Source organism: Nyctereutes procyonoides, unplaced genomic scaffold (assembly GCF_905146905.1).
Source record: "Nyctereutes procyonoides isolate TBG_1078 unplaced genomic scaffold, NYPRO_anot_genome, whole genome shotgun sequence".
Taxonomy (NCBI): Eukaryota; Metazoa; Chordata; class Mammalia; order Carnivora; family Canidae; genus Nyctereutes; species Nyctereutes procyonoides.
In genome coordinates this window covers 19,464,554-19,481,323 of record NW_026575139.1, presented here as the reverse complement: position 1 = coordinate 19,481,323, position 16,770 = coordinate 19,464,554, and the positions used below count along the sequence as shown (strand labels likewise).

Here is a 16,770-nt window from a genome sequence, read left to right as displayed (position 1 = left end):
CATAGTTAGATTCTATTATACTGTCATTAGAAAAAAAATATATAGATATATGAATCCTCTGACTTTTACTACTAGCAGCTTATATTTTTCAATTGCACTAGAGCCACAGTTCTCAATGGATGTTTGGGGACCATCCAAGACCCCTTATTAATAATACTAAGATATTACTTGCCTTTTTCAGACTCAGTTTCTCATAAATGCAAAGTTCAGTTTTCCCAGAGGTTACATGACATGGAATATAACAACAGAATACAGAAGCAAACACAAAAATGTAGCTATCTTCTTTCAAAACAGCAATGAAAGAGATTTACAAAAGTGCAGAACAATGCCCTCTGTAATTTTTTTTGTATTGGAAATAGTTAAATATCATTAATTTTTATGTTAATAATATAATGGGTTTATAATTATTATTTTAAAGGAATTAATATTTTTAAATGCTCAGTTTTAATTCTTAGTATGGAAGATATCAATGCATATAACATACATTGATTAAAGTTCTTTGAGTTCTCAAAAATGTTAATGTAAAGTAGTCCTGATACCAAAAAAAGAACTGAGAATCACACAAGATAGCAATTAATAATTTCTAACTAGTACCTGTAGAAAGAATAATCCTGATAACTAAAATGAAAAACCAAGACATTTTTTAGGGGATTATCATATGTTAATGTTATTTCTTAGTAGGACATTATATTAAATCGCTCTCTGGTTCTTAATAAAGTTCACCAACAACTAAAGACCTAAGGCCAACACAACATAAGATACACATAGGATTCCCATACATAATGCTGTTTTTCTTTTTCTCATCATTATGCATCCCTAGTATCACCAAAACAGAAAAGCCATTTTCAAAAGTTCTTGTCTAACTTTTAAAGTTACGTATTGCCTACATATTAAGCACATTAAGCTCTGCCCCCTGTTCTCCCAAACTCTTCTTTCCTTATTGTTTGAACCATTGTGCTGAGATCTTCTCATATATTAAACAATTTACCCATACATTACATTTACTTTCTGTCACTCCACTCAATACAATGTAAACTAAAGAAGAGGATTTTTTTTTCTTTATTCATAATGTATGAATCACCACTTACAGTAGTGCCCATAACAAAATAGGCACGGAGTAAAAATATTTATTTGTTGAATAAATTAATGAATATTCTACTGAAGTAAGATAAAAAACATTAGCATTTTATCAGGGAGGAACAAATGTCTGACCAAATTAATACTTGCAAATGGCAACAGACACAGTGCTACGTACACAAAAAAGATCCATCTAGCTGAAGGAAAAAGTCTCAGGCGAACAATTTTCTCTTCTGGACCCAGAAATGAAGAAAGAGAGGGAGATGAGAGACAAGTAAAGGAGAGGGATTTGGAAATATTCCAAAGAAGAGACGAGAAATATTTTTTCTTTCAATCCTAGGATTATACAAATACAAACAAAGAAAAATAAGAGTAAGAATAGCTAACACACCTCTCTTCTCCTGGTGTATTTCTTCCAGAAGCTGCTCTTGTCTTTCTATCTGTTCAAAAAGACACTGGAGCTCAGATTCCTTGTTTTCCGTCATATTCCTCAGTTGTTGTCTACAGAGCATCAGCTGGTGCCGCAGATTTTTTTCTCGGTTTTCTCTCTCTTTCAGTTCCTCACAGAGCCACTGAAGTTTAGTCTTAAAAAAAAAAAAAAAAAAAAAATTGTATACATCATTTTTTTATAAATCTAGAAAACAGTAACATTTCAAAAACATGAGGGAAAAGTCATGATAATCTGAACAAATACAGACAATAACAAATTTAAGCACAATAAAAAGGTACCCATAATGTTTTAATTTGATAATGGCTTACATTAGTTAAAAGTTGGTATAGAAATCAAGCCATGATTTTCGTGGATTTTTATAAGATATCTGATATTCTCTATCATCTTGGAAAGGCAATACTATGGAAAAGTTTGGTCTACTGAACTTGCAATCATAATACAATTAGCTCCCTAATGTGGTATATAAAGCAGTTAAGCATTTTTAAACTAAAAAATACCCTGTAACAAAACTACAGACTTGTCACAAAACGGAGCTTGAATTCGGAGGACCTTTTTTTTTTTTCAAAGACATCAAAAAGCATGAACTCTTGCCATTTGCAACAATGTGGATGGAAATAAAGGGTATTATGCTAAGCGAAGTAAGTCAGAGAAAGACAAATACCATATGATTTCACTCATATGTGGAATTTAAGAAGCAAAACAGATGAACATAAAGAAAGGGAAGGAAAAATAAAATAAGATGAAAATAGAGAGAGAAGCCAACCAGAAAAGATGCTGAACTCTAGGGAAAAAATGGAGGGTTGCTGGAGGGGAGGTGGTTAGGGGGATGGGGTAACTGGGTGATGGGTATTAAGGAGGGCACTTAATGTAATAAGCACTACATGTTATATGCAACTGAGGAATCACTGAATTCTACGCCTGAAACTAATAATACAGTATATAACTACATTGAATTTAAATAGACTTATAAAACAAGAAATAATAAAAACTTTTAAAAAAAGATAAAATTCTTAGTTTTGGTTCCTAAAAATTCATATCCCCAAGGGTCCAGCTAATCATGTAGAAATATTCTATACAGCATGAGGAAGATAAAGTCAGTATTTGCCCACATTTTAAAGACTAGAAAATTTAATTGAAGGAACTCTTTCACAGACTCTAACCTCACCATCTTTATTATTTAAATATTTAAATCAGAGATGGGGAGGAAAAATCTTTTCTTTCATCTTCACTAGAACAGGATGTCTGTCAGTTCTTAGGACTTTCCCAAGTGAGGCTACCCTTCAAATTTTAGTTGATTTTAAATAATCTAAAACAGTCTTTATTTCAGTAAGAAGGAAAATAAAAGAAGTAGTGGACCAAACAGGAAAATTAGGTTAAGATAAGGGATAATTTCCCTGAATATTATTCATTAGTAAGCAAGAAAGTTGCAGGCCTCCAAAATCTACAAGTTTCTCAGGATATGCCACAGTGTATTAAAATGAGCCATGATAGAAAAGTTTGTCCTATGATAAAGTAGGACTGGGAAATGGCCCCTAAACTGAGGGCTCCCCACGTATATTACCTTTCAAACACCCCCAGAACTGACCTCTGGTCAGCAGGTCTAACAGACTGTTTCTCTGAGACATAAAAAAATATCATCAGTAGTCATATTGTGGAAAAATTATACACTAATATTGTAAGAACAATTTTTGTATGTGAATGTATTAAGTGAAGGGAAATCATGCTTATAAAAGGCAAAATCTAAGCACATTTATTATAAAAGCTCATCAAAACAAAGGGAGAACTTCAGAGAAGTTCCACTTCCAGAATGAGGGCATGAAGGAGTTCTGTGAGGCTGCTCTTAAATGAAAACGTTAAAGAAGCTAGGTATCAGCAGTGGAAAGAACCACCCTGTGTGACAAAAGCTCTACTCTGTACTGCCAATAGGGCTCCCTCTTTCCCCAGTTCACAGTCAAGTTACATGGTATTGTGGCATAATAAGAAAGATATTTGGTCTTCGTTCTTAAATCTTAGCACAGAGCTCCTAAAGTCCTCAGAACTTCCAGAGTCTTAAGAATATCCTTTGTTATTCATAGCAAGCTTGGATCACATCAGAGTTCCTGCTATTTAGGTGGTTTAGGGTGGGGTCACTGGATAGCCTCAGGATGGGACTGGTGATTAGAAACTTGGAACTTTCAGCCTACCCATAAACCCCTAGGAAGTGGGGAATCAGGGGGCCACTGGAGATTAACTTCTATAAAAATTCTTTTTTTAAAAAGGATTTTATTATTTATTCATGAGAGACACACAGAGAGAGGCCAAGATAAGGGCAGAGAGAGAAGCAGGAACCCTGCTGGGAGCCTGATGTGGGACTTGATCCCAAAACCCTGGGATAATGCCCTGAGCCAAAGGCAGATAGATGCTCAACCACTGAGCCATCCAGGTGCCCCAAGTTCTATAAAAACTCTTGAACAATGAGATTTGATTAGCTTCCAGGTCAATGAACACATCACGTGCCAAGAGTGTGAAATACCCCCAAACTCTATGCAGATCTTACCCCATATAAACTCTTCATCTGGCTACCTATTTGTGTCCTTCATAAGTAAAGTGTTAACAGTAAGTAATGTATTTCCCTTAGATCTATGATCCATTACAGCAAATGACTAAACTTGAGGAGAGAGCAATGGGAATCCCTAATTTGTAGCCAGGTCAGATGGAAGTGTAGGTAACCTGGGTACCCACTACTTGTGACTGGCATCTGAATTGGGTGCAATTGGGAATGAGCCTTTAACCTATGGTATCTGTACTAACTCTGGGTAGTTCCTGTTAAGAGCTGAATTAAACGGCAGGACACCCAATTGGTATCTGTAGAGAACTAGAGAATTATCCCCTGTGGAAAACTCAAAATAGCTGGAGTCAGAAGTGCTGTGAGTAGAAACAGATCATAACAGTAGGTATTGCACTAGAAGGGCAAACCACTAGGATTCTTCATTTTCACAGCTCTGATTTGCATAGGCTAATGTCCTGGCTAGTGCAGTGGAGATACTAGGGAGTCCCTCCTCCACCAACCCCTCACTGGTAGAGTAGCCACTCTACCTCAGCCACAGCAGCCTGAGAAAACTGGGGTCCAAAGTGCCACTGCCACAGACATCTTGTAAGAATTAGGGACAAAAGTCACGTGATCATATCAAAAGGTTCAGAAAAGGTGTATGACTAAATTCAACACCTATTCACAATAATATCACTCAGCAAACTAGGAACAGAAGAGAACCTTTCAAACCTGATAAAATATATCTATGAAAAACCCATAACTATTATCATACATAACAGATAAAGACTGAAAGCTTTCTCCCTAAGATCATAAACAAGAAAAGGATGTCTGCTCTCACCACTTCTAACATTGTATTAGGAGGTTATGGCAGGGCAATTATATAGAAAAATATCAATATACATAAATTATATGTATTTCTATACACTTGCATGATCAACCCGAAAATAAAGTTAAAAAGATAAACATGTTTATTAATAACATCAAAAGAATACTTAATAACATACTTAGATACTTTGTAAAACTTACACTCTGAAAACTACAAAGCACTGTCGAAAAAAGTTTAAGAAGACCTAAAGAAATGAGAAGATGCTCCATATGTACATACATCACAAAATTTAATATCTTTAAGATAGAAAGAGTCCCCAAACTGATCTACAAATTGAAACACCTACCAAAATCCTCGCTAGCATCTTTGGGGAAATTGACAAGGTGATCTTAAATTTCATATGGATATTCGAGGGATCCAGAATAGCCAAAAACAGGTGTTGAAAACATAAACAAAGGAGTCACACTTAACTGATTTCAAAGGTATCTAGAAAGCTGTAATAATCAAGACATGTGGTACTGGCATTTAGGATAGACATAGATCAATGGAATTAAATTGAGAGTCCAGAAATAAACCCATACATATATGGTAAACTGATTTTCAACAGGGCTTCCAAAACAGTTTGTTGAGGAAAGATTAGTCTTTTAAACCAACAGTTCTGGGACTACTGAATATCCATATACAAAAGAATGAAATTGGACCCATACTTCATACCATATACAAAAATTAAATCAAAATGGATCAAAGACCTAAATGTAAAAACTAAAAGTAGCAGATTCCCAAAAGAAAGCACAGGCATAAGTCTTTGTAATCTTGGTTTGGCAATGATTTCTTAGATATGACACCAAAAGCACAAGCACTCAATGAAAAAAGCTGATAAACTGTACTTCACCAAAATTAAAAACATGTGCTTCAAAGATCACCATCAACACAGTGAAAAGACAACCCACTGAATAAAAGAAAATATTTGTAAATTATATATCTGTGAAAGAACTATTTAACATTCATAAAAAACTCAGTAATAAAAAGACAAGTTGAACAAGAGACATTTCTTCAAAGATATACAAATAGCTAATAATCACATGAAAGATGCTCAATATCAGTAACCATCACAGAAATGCAAATCAAAACCACAATGAGATTCCATTTCACACTCAGCAGGATAGCTAGAATGAAAAAGGCAGTTGATAACAACTGTTGGTGTGTGTAGAGAAATTAGAATTCTTATATAATGGTGATTAAAGAGTACTGGTGTAGCCACTTTGGAAAAACAGTCTGGCCATTCTTCAAAAGGTTAAACATAGTTACCATATAACCCAGCAATTCTAATTTAAGAGAAATGAAAACATTTGATCCAAAAAACCTTGAACCGGAATGTCCATAGCAGCATCATTCATGAGAGTCAAGAAATGGAAATAACCCCAGAAACATCAACTGATAAATGGATGAATAAAATGTGGTATATCCATATGATGGACTATTATTTAACAAGGAAATGAAATACTGATACATGCTACAATATAGATGAACCTTGAAAACATTCTGCTAAATGAAAGAAGACATTCATAAAGGACCACATGTTGTATGATTCCATTTAGAGCAATTGTCCAGAACTGGCAAATCTACAGAGATAGAAAGCAGATTACTTGTTGACCAGGGTTGTGGAGGGGATGAATAAGATCCACAGACCTGGGAGGTGATGGCTAAAGGGTCCATGTTTTCTTTTTGAAGTGATAAAATGTTCTAAAATTCATTGTGGGTATGGCCTCACACTTCTGTGAATATATTAAAAACTACTGAATGGTACATTCTAAAGAGGTAAATTGTATGGTATGTGAATTATACTCAATGCAGCTTTTATTTAACAACAACAACAAAAAGAACAAAAACAAAAGGAAGAGGGGAAATAAGAAGGGTCAGAAAATAAAGCTAAAATTAAACCTCCCTGCAGAGATGAGACTTGGCTCTACTACCTGCTACATAATTTATAGGGCTCTGTCTTATCTGAATGCCACTGGGTAAATACAGGAAGTCCTCAACTTAAACTGAGCTGTGGACTTCCAATTATGATTGCAAAACTTTAATTAAGACTGCTTCATTTTGGGGGCACCTGGGTGGCTTAGTCAGTTAAGTGTCTGCTCAGGTCATGATCCCAGGGTCCTGGGATTGAGCCCCACATTGGGCTCTCTACTCAGCGGAGAGTCGGCTTCTCCCTCTGCCTCTCTACCCACCCTACCTCCCAGCTCGTGCTCTCTCTCAAATAATTTTTTTTTTAACGGGGTGCTTGGGTGGATCAGTTGGTTAAGTGTCTGCCTTTGGCTCAGGTTACAATCCCAGGGTCCTGGGATCCAACTAAGTGTCAGGCTCCCTGCTCAGCAAGGGAGTCTGCTTCTCCCTCTGCCACTGCTGCTCCCCCTACTCATGTGCACTCTCTTTTTCTCTAATTAATACAATCTTAAAAAAAAAATGATTGCTTCACTTCCCAATATCCATTTTAAAATATCCATGCAAATACAAAGAGATAAAAAGCTTCCTTAGGACAGGAAACCAGAAAACATAATTAACTCTTTGCCAGATAAAAGGAGCAAATTCTACTACAATTCTTCTCTAAATAAAGCACTGAGGTAGAATATAGGGTCAAAGGTGAGGGCAGCCCGGGTGGCTCAGTGGTTTAGTGCCTGCCCTGGGCCCAGGGCCTGATCCTGGAGACCAGGGATCAAGTCCCACGTCAGGCTCTCTGCAGGGAGCCTGCTTCTCCCTCTCTCTCTGTCTCTCATGAATGAATAAAATCTTAAAAAAAAAAAAAACAAAGGTGAAGGTGAGTGAGATAGCACCAACTCCATCTAACCACAATATGAGACACAAGGATGTGAACTGGACTGTTTAGAAAGCATGCTCTATGTATATAGAGTGGAGCCCATATTGGAGGCTAGAACTCAAGAAACTGTTACCAACATTTAAACGAGAGAAAATGGTAAGGAATGGGTCCAAGTGTGTGCATGTATACTTGAGATTTAAGTGTTGGGGTAAAGGAGAGAAAGGCATCAGTACTGATGTTCAAGTTTCCAGCTTAAGAAACCGTGAAAGAAGAATCCTAGAAGCAAAGATTTAGAGGTTAAAAAGTTAACATGAAATTGGAATAAGCTGAAGTTGTTAGGACTAAGACACAGAAGTGTGAATGACGGGTTGGCTGTGCAGATCTAAAGCTGAAGAGATATGGACAAGAGATAGAGACTGAAGAATCAACAGTATAGAGGACACTCAAGGCATAGGAACAGATCAAACAGCTTAGAGTGTTTATAGAAGAGAGAGGAGAGTTTCAAAGAGATGAACAGAAGAGAACCCTAAAAATAAAGCTGAGAAGAAGAAATTGGAGAGGCACAAGGAAAATCCAAGACTCTGGGGTGACAGAACCCCAAAGAAAAAAAATAAAAATACCACAAGAAGATGGATATGCTTAGTGTTAAAGACTGCCAAGAGGAAGGGACTGATATATTTGACAATTAAAAAAATACACATCTATGTCAAAATCAACTGCAGCTCAGCCCAGCAAACCAAAACATGACTGAAAATATGAACACCAAGGTGATTATGCCTACTAACGAAAGAGGAACAAACAGGGAAATGGGGGTAGATATTCTAAATTTATTCTATGTACACCTCTATTGTTAAAATCTTGAAAATGAGAACATGTTCAATGTACTATGTAATAAAAATTAGACAATTCACTCAATAATTTTTGATACAGATCAGTAGGAAAATGATTCTAAAACATTACTACTTAAGTGATCCATTAATTGATAGTAACTAAGCAACAGAAAGGGAAGTCTATGCGATAGCTGCTGCTTCCATGTTAAAACAACAGTCTGAATCTACAGATCATACCTTTTGTTCACTTCATCAAACTTTACCAGTTACTCAAGAAAAATAAATAAGCTGAAAAGCCCTAGTAGTATCATATTATTATTGGCATGATGCAAGGGAAAAGGGAAAGGTCAGAAGTATAGTTTCTGGAAAAGATATATTTTCAATCAAGTCTTTTTGCTGCTTATTTGGCACCTAAAACATGCACATATTTATCCTTGTATATTAAAGAATTTGATATACTAAATCCTCAAGAATTTTAAAATACTTCAATTTAAAGCATCTTGAGAATGGATGTGTATTCATGTTTGGGCACATACAAACTAAAATTAATACAGTGTTCTGCACATAATGAGGACAGGACACATGCAATTAAATGAATTATTAGATGCTGTTAAGTTCCTGTAAAGAGGTTGCACCTTTCATTTAAGTAATAATACAGAAAAATAAAGTATCTTAAAAATATCCAAGATTTTTTTAGTATCACTATGTTAAGAAATTTTAATGAACATTAAAAAGTAACACATTTAGGATCAGAACACTACTGGTTTGGATTATAAAAATACAACCATGGATGGAAGGATACACCTTCTACTATGACTGTGTCCATGTTTCTCAGCAACAAGTCTCCTATCACAAAAGAATGAAACCCTATGTTATCAGATCTTCTTGTGCTACCTCAAAAGGAAAACAAGTTCCATGCTGTAATTATGTAATTGGATGATTTTTTTAAATGTCCACTACCAATTCGATTTTTTTAAATCAGTGTGGTTCAATGTGATCCCTGGGAACCCATCAGTTTCAAATCACTCAGTTTAATCTGTTCTTGCCCAGTGATTTAAATGCAAATTTAGAAAATAACTGCACATTTCCCTTTTCTCAAGGATTTCCTGCTTATTCCATCACAATCTGTGGCCTGGGCTCAGTACCATTGTTAAGGGTTGATAATGGAGAAACAACAAATCTGTTTTGTCACAACAATAATCCTACAGGTTCTGGTAAAAGCAAAACAACACCACAAAAAAATCTTGGAAAGAAAGCATTAATCAGGTCTGATATGTGTTATGGACTAATTGTGTCCCCCTCAAGTTCATATGTTGAAATTGTAATCCTCAGTGTGACTGTATTTGAAGATAGGGCCTCCAGGGAGGTAGGCAATAAAAGTTAAGTAGGATTACTACTAAGAAGGGCCCTAATCCTATAGGAATGGTGTCCTTATACAAAGAGGAAGAGACACTGTCTCCTGACACTTACAATTCTTCCAGTAATACTCCCAACCCCCCAAATGCCCCTCCCCCTACATGGAAAGTGGCCATCTACAAGAGGCTTCACCAAAAACTGACCCTGGCACCTTGATCTTGAACATCCAGACTCCAGAACTGTGAAAAAATAAATGATTGTTGTTTAAGTCACTCGGTCTGTGGTATTTTATTATGGCGGCTCAAGCAGACTAATATAACATGACCTATGGCTTCAGTTTATTCCTAAAAAGGCTTTATTCCATTGCCATACAAAATTTAAAAATAGGTTATAGTTAGATACGATACGTGTTATGAATTGAATATGTAAGCAGAATATATTATTAATCCTACAAAACAAAATATGAACTTATGGAAATTTAATCAACCAATAGTCAATGATGAGAATCAGTATTTGTTAGAGAAACACTCAACATCTTTCATTAAGTGTCTTACAGAAACAGCTTGGAACACAGTATAGGAATAACTTTACCAATTCCAAATAATAATTAGCTGACAAGGCTATTAATCACAGTGCAAACATCATTCTATTAACCACTCACAAGAGCATCTTAAAGATTACATAATAGGCTCGTTTATTTAACTACATCAAGTACTGCTAAATAAACTAAAATAGAGAAAGAATTTCTAAATAAGGCAGTTTTTTTTTAACCTTCATAGTTGACAACTTGCAATTAGGTGGGTATAAGTATCTAGTAAAATAATCAAAATGATCTTTTCAATCTGTAAGAATCCTCTAGTTGGATTTAGTGTAATAATATACTAAAGTCATTAAGAAATGACTCAAAGCTAAAACCAAGGGAAACAGAAAATTCAAATAAAAAGATCATAGTTGATAGAGTTAACAATTATATTAAGGCCCATAATTTTGCTGCTTTTAACTACTATACTTCTTTTGCCAAAACTCAAAAAAGAATTTTGAGAGGAAATGTTTATAGAAGAACCAAAGGTAAAGGAAGAGGATAGCAATTCTTGAGAATGTGCCAAGCCACTAAAACAAGAATTAAACCCAAAGGGCAAAATTCAAACCCAAATCAAACTCAAAATACAATTCTTTTACTAATATTTTCTCCACTTTTTTATATAGCTATGAGTACAATTCAAGAAGGAAGAAAAAAATATCTCCATCAAAAGAGTACATATTTAAAGATACAAAATACTTTTCTTCAATTAAACCGAATATGTTCCATGGACACAATCTAAAATTATCTTTCCAACAAATGAATCAAGATACTGAGTTTTGTATCTCATTTTGAGGTCTATACTGGAAGGATAAAATATTAGATGATTATTCACATCCTTCAACAAGAATTAAATACACTGAGTCTAATACTTCTCACACGATGACTGCTACAAAAAATTTGAATCACTACAAAGACAGTATGCAGAAATGTAAGATTTATATTCAAATGTAGGCTATACAACCAATGGAAGGAAACACTGGCACAGAATTCAGAGATCAAGGTTCTAAACCCTTCTCAGTAACAATTCCCAGGGCCTTCTCGAAATTAAACTACATGATCTCCAAAGCTACTACAGTTATAATATTCCAAAAATGGCAAGAAAAGGCAACACCTAGAACACATCATACAATTAAAAGTATGACTCTTTGAAATGATACTAAACAGAGTAATAAGGAAAATCCCCATGTAATTTGGAAGTGTATTTCTTATCTATATAATCTTAAAAGCTTATAATTCTGATCAAATGAAACAATATTTGAGAGTTAATAAATTTACTGAATCTAATCTGCTTGCTATTTATTCTTTTGTAATATTTAAGCTGAAGAAGTAACCTGAATAGGAAAATGTAGCATTCCTAAGATAATTACTCTTTTTCAAAAAATGTTTATTGAGCATTTAGGTAGGTACTGTGGTTAAGTGCTTAAGATGCAATGAGGAACAGGCTGGACATAGACCTTCCCTCATGAAGCTTACAGACAAAAGGAAGAGGAGAATAAATGGGATAAAGGTGAAGAAGGAAGATCTCTTTACAGCTGAAGAAGCATATAAATTTACCTTTTTGTATCTTAAGGAAATTAGTATTAGACTCCCAAAACTAAATGTGCTCTTCTGTAAACAACAGAGCACTCAGGATCCTGCCTTGTGCTAAAGAGCAGTTGACACCAGTTTTTCTTTTATTTGCTATCATAAAATGATACCTTAAGATCTGAGATCAAGTGATAATCTGTAGCATCACTGTTCCATCCTGAGTGCCTGCCTGCTCTAACTTTGATAATGTCTGCATTTTCTGTGAATGTCTGCTACTTCCCGTTTCTTTCTATGGTTTGAAACTAAACTCTGATCTTTGCCTTTCTTCCTGCTTCCTGTCCAAATAGGACTTTCTGGATATCAACCCCAGGGCTAGAAACTCTTTCAATACTTCTGCTAGCTTGCCTATCTAGGACACCATATGCCCATCTATTCAGAAACCAAACTTTGAGAGAGTATCTTCTAATTTGTCTTAAAAATCCTAGATATCTCCTTCTCTATCACTCCATCTGATATGATATTAAATATCTCTTGTGTATTATCACCAAAACATTACTCCAGTCTGTCCTTTCCTCTGAATCTCTACAATTTCCTTAGTTTGTGGACTTTCACCCCAGAGACATTGGTCTCACCCAAAGACCTCTTAACTGGTCTTCCTGCCTTTGATCTTCCCAGCTCTAATCCATCTTTTACATCACTAACAGAGCAATGTTTCTGAAATAGGAATATATCAGGATCCGGTTCAAATATCCATTGTAGTTAGTTCCCCCTCTAAATGTAGAACTGAAGTCAACCTTTTTAAATGCCATACAATGCTCTTCTTGGACCTATTCTCCATCTCTTTCTAGAGTCTCATCCCTGCCATTCTCTGCCTCACGCTCTCATATTGTAGTACTGCCAAACCACTTGGGATTTCTTTGCATTTACTATGCTGTTTCTCTTTCCATACCATTCCTACAATTGCTTACTCTGCATGCATGGTCTGTCTTCTTTTTCTGGCCAGCTTTAAGATTCATCTGAGGGATCGGAATCCATATCAGCTTCTGCACACCTGTATCACAGCTCTTACAGATAATTTTGAAATTATCAACGTGTCAGCTTTTCTAGAGAAAAATGTTCCTCAAGGGGAAGGATCATGCCAAATTCATTATTATGCCCACAGCATGTAATATAGCATCTGGGACATACTAGCTATTCAGTAAATTCTCTGTTAAACTGAATAAAATTTGGCCTCTAAATGCCTTGTTGGGATTTATGACAAAAACAAATCCCTGATCTGTGGAAACTGCTTGCCTGGTATTCCCTAATGACTATCTCAATCCTCTTCCTCCCTGTAATGTATTGTTCTTAACCATTCTTTGGTTATCTTATCTGTAAGCCTGGCCTAACTCTTAGTTGGGCTTCATATTTATATTACACAACCAATGCCAGCAAAGCAACAGTGACACTATCCTCACCCAATCCTCTACTCCTTCCAGGATTAACACTAACAGAAGAAATTCATTTGGCAGATTTATGAAAACAATTACCAAATGCCCTGAGAGGTCCTTTTAACACTGCAAAATGTCAGCGTGGACTAGCTGAACAGCAATTCTACTTTCCATATAGTTTTGTCCTCTGATTTCAGATCTTATCTTCAATACTTATAGAGCTGTCCAGTCATAGTTCATGGGAATTACAGTATTGTAGCCCATCAATAACCTAAACCATCTTTCTAGTAAATAGATTCAATTCCTCCTTAGTCAGTTGGTCAGCGTGGTATTGCTTATCATGACCCTCTTACACTGTAGAGGAACACTTGTCTCACGCAGTATTAAAACTTGTCTGATCAGAAGTTCAATCCCATTAAATGATAAGGGAAAACTGCTCACTAGCTCCCAAATTAAAGAGCTATGATTAAGAGTCATCTCTGGCTCTCATAATTTAACTGAAGAACAGCAGTGAAAGCTTTCTATTCAGAAATGATAAAGATTTTAACTTGAAAGAAAATTTCAAGTACATTGGTCTTGTTGTCAGAATTGAGGAGTTGGGAAAAAGAAAAAAGAGAAATGCTTTACTAATGCACAATAGAAGTTTCTAGCCCAAAATTTCTGAGACAGCAAAACATGTATATTCTGAATTTCCTATGCAGGTGGCATAAATACAAGTTTGCATTTGGTTTTAGGAATGAGCAGCATCGCTATACTTAAAGTAGGAGGAAAATTTTACAAGGTTGGGTAAATTTCAATGGTCAATCACAATACTGTTAGTTTCTTATTTAGAATGGTGTGTGTGTGTGTGTGTGTGTGTGTGTGTGTGTGTGTGTGTGTGTTTTAAAGAGGTTTCTTTTATGTGCAGCTGGTCTTCAAAGGTGAAGGCCCTGTCTTTCCCCCACCTCCCACCTGTACTTGACTCATCAAGCTCAGGGCATTATCTGTGTTCACTGAGACATCCTCAACTTCTTCCTATTATTATACCTCTAATTAGCCAACTGAAGAACTTCTGCATGTTTTTTTGTATGATCAAGTTTAGATACTTCATTTTGCACTATAAATTTATAGAAACCTTCTGTAACATGACCGTAGCATCATATCCTCCTATTCTCCTAGGACAAATGTCAGAGTCAATTCTTCCTCCTCTTGTGTTTCCTTGTCAATGTTTACATACTTCTATAATAATATAATACATATTAAGGATTTTTAAAAATTTGTATACATTTTCATTTTCCTTAATTTTCATGGCTTACTTATACCTCTCATGTCTATACACAAAAGAAGTATACAATCAATAAATCGTAGTTGAATGAAAACTTTACATAGTAATACACACAATGGTAAGAACATTAATTGTGAGTCTAACATGCAATCTATTTTCCCATGTTATATATGGCACGGGAAAAGTCACATTCCTTTTCTAAAACCTCACTTCTCTCATATTTTTAAATTAGGATACGACATGAACTTGTAAGTTCTTTCTTACAATAAAATCCTAAGACTTGCACCACAACTGTTCATGTTTATAGTACAGCTGGTTTTCTTATTTAAATGGAATGGAAGATTTTTCACTTTAGCATCTTAAAGTGAAAAACACTAGTCCAGCAAGGAACACAAGTGCTTAGGTGACAATATTTGGATAAACAGACATCTACATTGTACTTGGTCACAATTTTCCATATATTTTAATTAAGGAATTTCCAAGTTGATCTGACATATGAGAAGAGCTGGTAATTATCTCATAGAGAGGAATTTTTTGCTAAAATTAGCAAATTGTTCAATTTTATTTAGATTTGCTTACATGCCCTTTATATTTAAGTCATCATGCCAAAGAACCATGAAGCAAGAAAGTTATCATCAGAAATAAAGTTTACCCTTCCTATTTTGTAACTGAAGAAACAAGATATCCAGAGCAATGAAGGGATCTGATTGAGCCACAAGGAGATTTCATAGGCTTTGAGCTTACCTTCAGGAACTAAAATATATTAAGCATCTATGTGTACATAAAGGTTGGTTATGCCTGCCCTGACCTTTATTCACTTCCCCAGACATTGCCTATCCCAAGGAAAAGGCAGAAGAATTTGTCTGACAATCTAGTTTTAATAATTCAACAGTTTTACCTTTCTTTATTCTCTCATTCTGTAAATTATCTTCCTATATAGTTAAGCTACTTTTTAAATGTTAAAATAAAGGAACATGGAAGTTTCTTAAATGCATGACAATGATATCTTTCCTAGAGCAGCTTTGTATGTCCTGTTATATGACAAAATCTATGGCTAGCCCAAATAAGACACCTTGAAGGTCATAAATATTATAGTAACTTTAGGATTTAAAGATAAATTACCTTGCTTTCTGCTAACCAGCGATGTGGGTCATAGTTAATGTCAGGACCAGATGAAAAGACCTACAAAAAAAGGAAATAGTCTATTAAGTAGAATTTTCTCTGAAATGAACCTACATAAGTGAAATTCTTCATCACAACATCTAAAAGTTTAGTCTCTAAATTTAAAAGTTTAAAAAGAAAACAGTTCATATCAAGTACGCAACCAATTCCAAACCACCATTTATCTAATATGTCTATTTACATACACATGTATGTATATATGTATGTATGTATGCGTTGACAGTAAATATTTAGCTCAAATACAGCAACATGAATCAAGTCTCAAGTGTTGGCATTGCTAGAACCTCCAGAGGCTGATTCCACAGAGTTCTGGCAAGCAGCCTCAATTAAACCACTACACTTCATTTTTGTTTCTTTCTTTCCCTCAGTCTTGTTCCACGTAATATATTTCAGTGGGTTAGATGCAATTACACGGAAATTTAATTCTTTGTCTCATTTATCCTTCTTTAATTTCATACTATGAGGGCCATTTTGTCTCATTAATGTTTCGGTAGAACTGACAGAAACTAATCAACATGACTTTGTGCAAACATTGCTTTATATTTCATGATGGTAACAAAATCCTACAATAAGTAGGTTGTCTATATCAGCTACCTTGATTTCCTTCACACCAACTCATTTATAAAATCCTTCTTCATCTGGTTCTGCCGTATTACTAATAAAATGGTGCTCAAAGTTTGTCAGTGACTTTATGATTGTAACACAAAATTTTTTCTGTGTTCCTACCTTCTTTGAAACAAGGGCTACCTGTGATATTTTCAAAGGACCCCTCTCTAGAAATTTTCTGCTTAAAAATACCCTATTGCGTTGCAAGAGACATCTATTCCTATTCTCAAGTATTTCCATATTTCCTGATCTGTGTGCACATCACTCCCCTAAGGAATATCGTTAGGTAA

At 35.2% G+C, this 16,770-nt stretch overlaps 1 protein-coding gene across 4 annotated transcripts in view; it reads right to left on the bottom strand.

Annotated features, from left to right (window-relative positions):
* CEP128 (centrosomal protein 128) overlaps positions 1-16,770 on the bottom strand; it is a 396,245-nt gene that overhangs the window by 212,499 nt on the left and 166,976 nt on the right. For all 4 annotated transcript variants that reach the window (XM_055304558.1, XM_055304557.1, XM_055304559.1 and 1 more), the window contains 2 exons: positions 15,815-15,874; positions 1,469-1,661 (listed from right to left, as the gene is read on the bottom strand). In XM_055304558.1, coding sequence (XP_055160533.1) covers positions 1,469-1,661; positions 15,815-15,874 — 253 coding nt within the window. The remainder of the gene's footprint in view (positions 1-1,468; positions 1,662-15,814; positions 15,875-16,770) is intronic.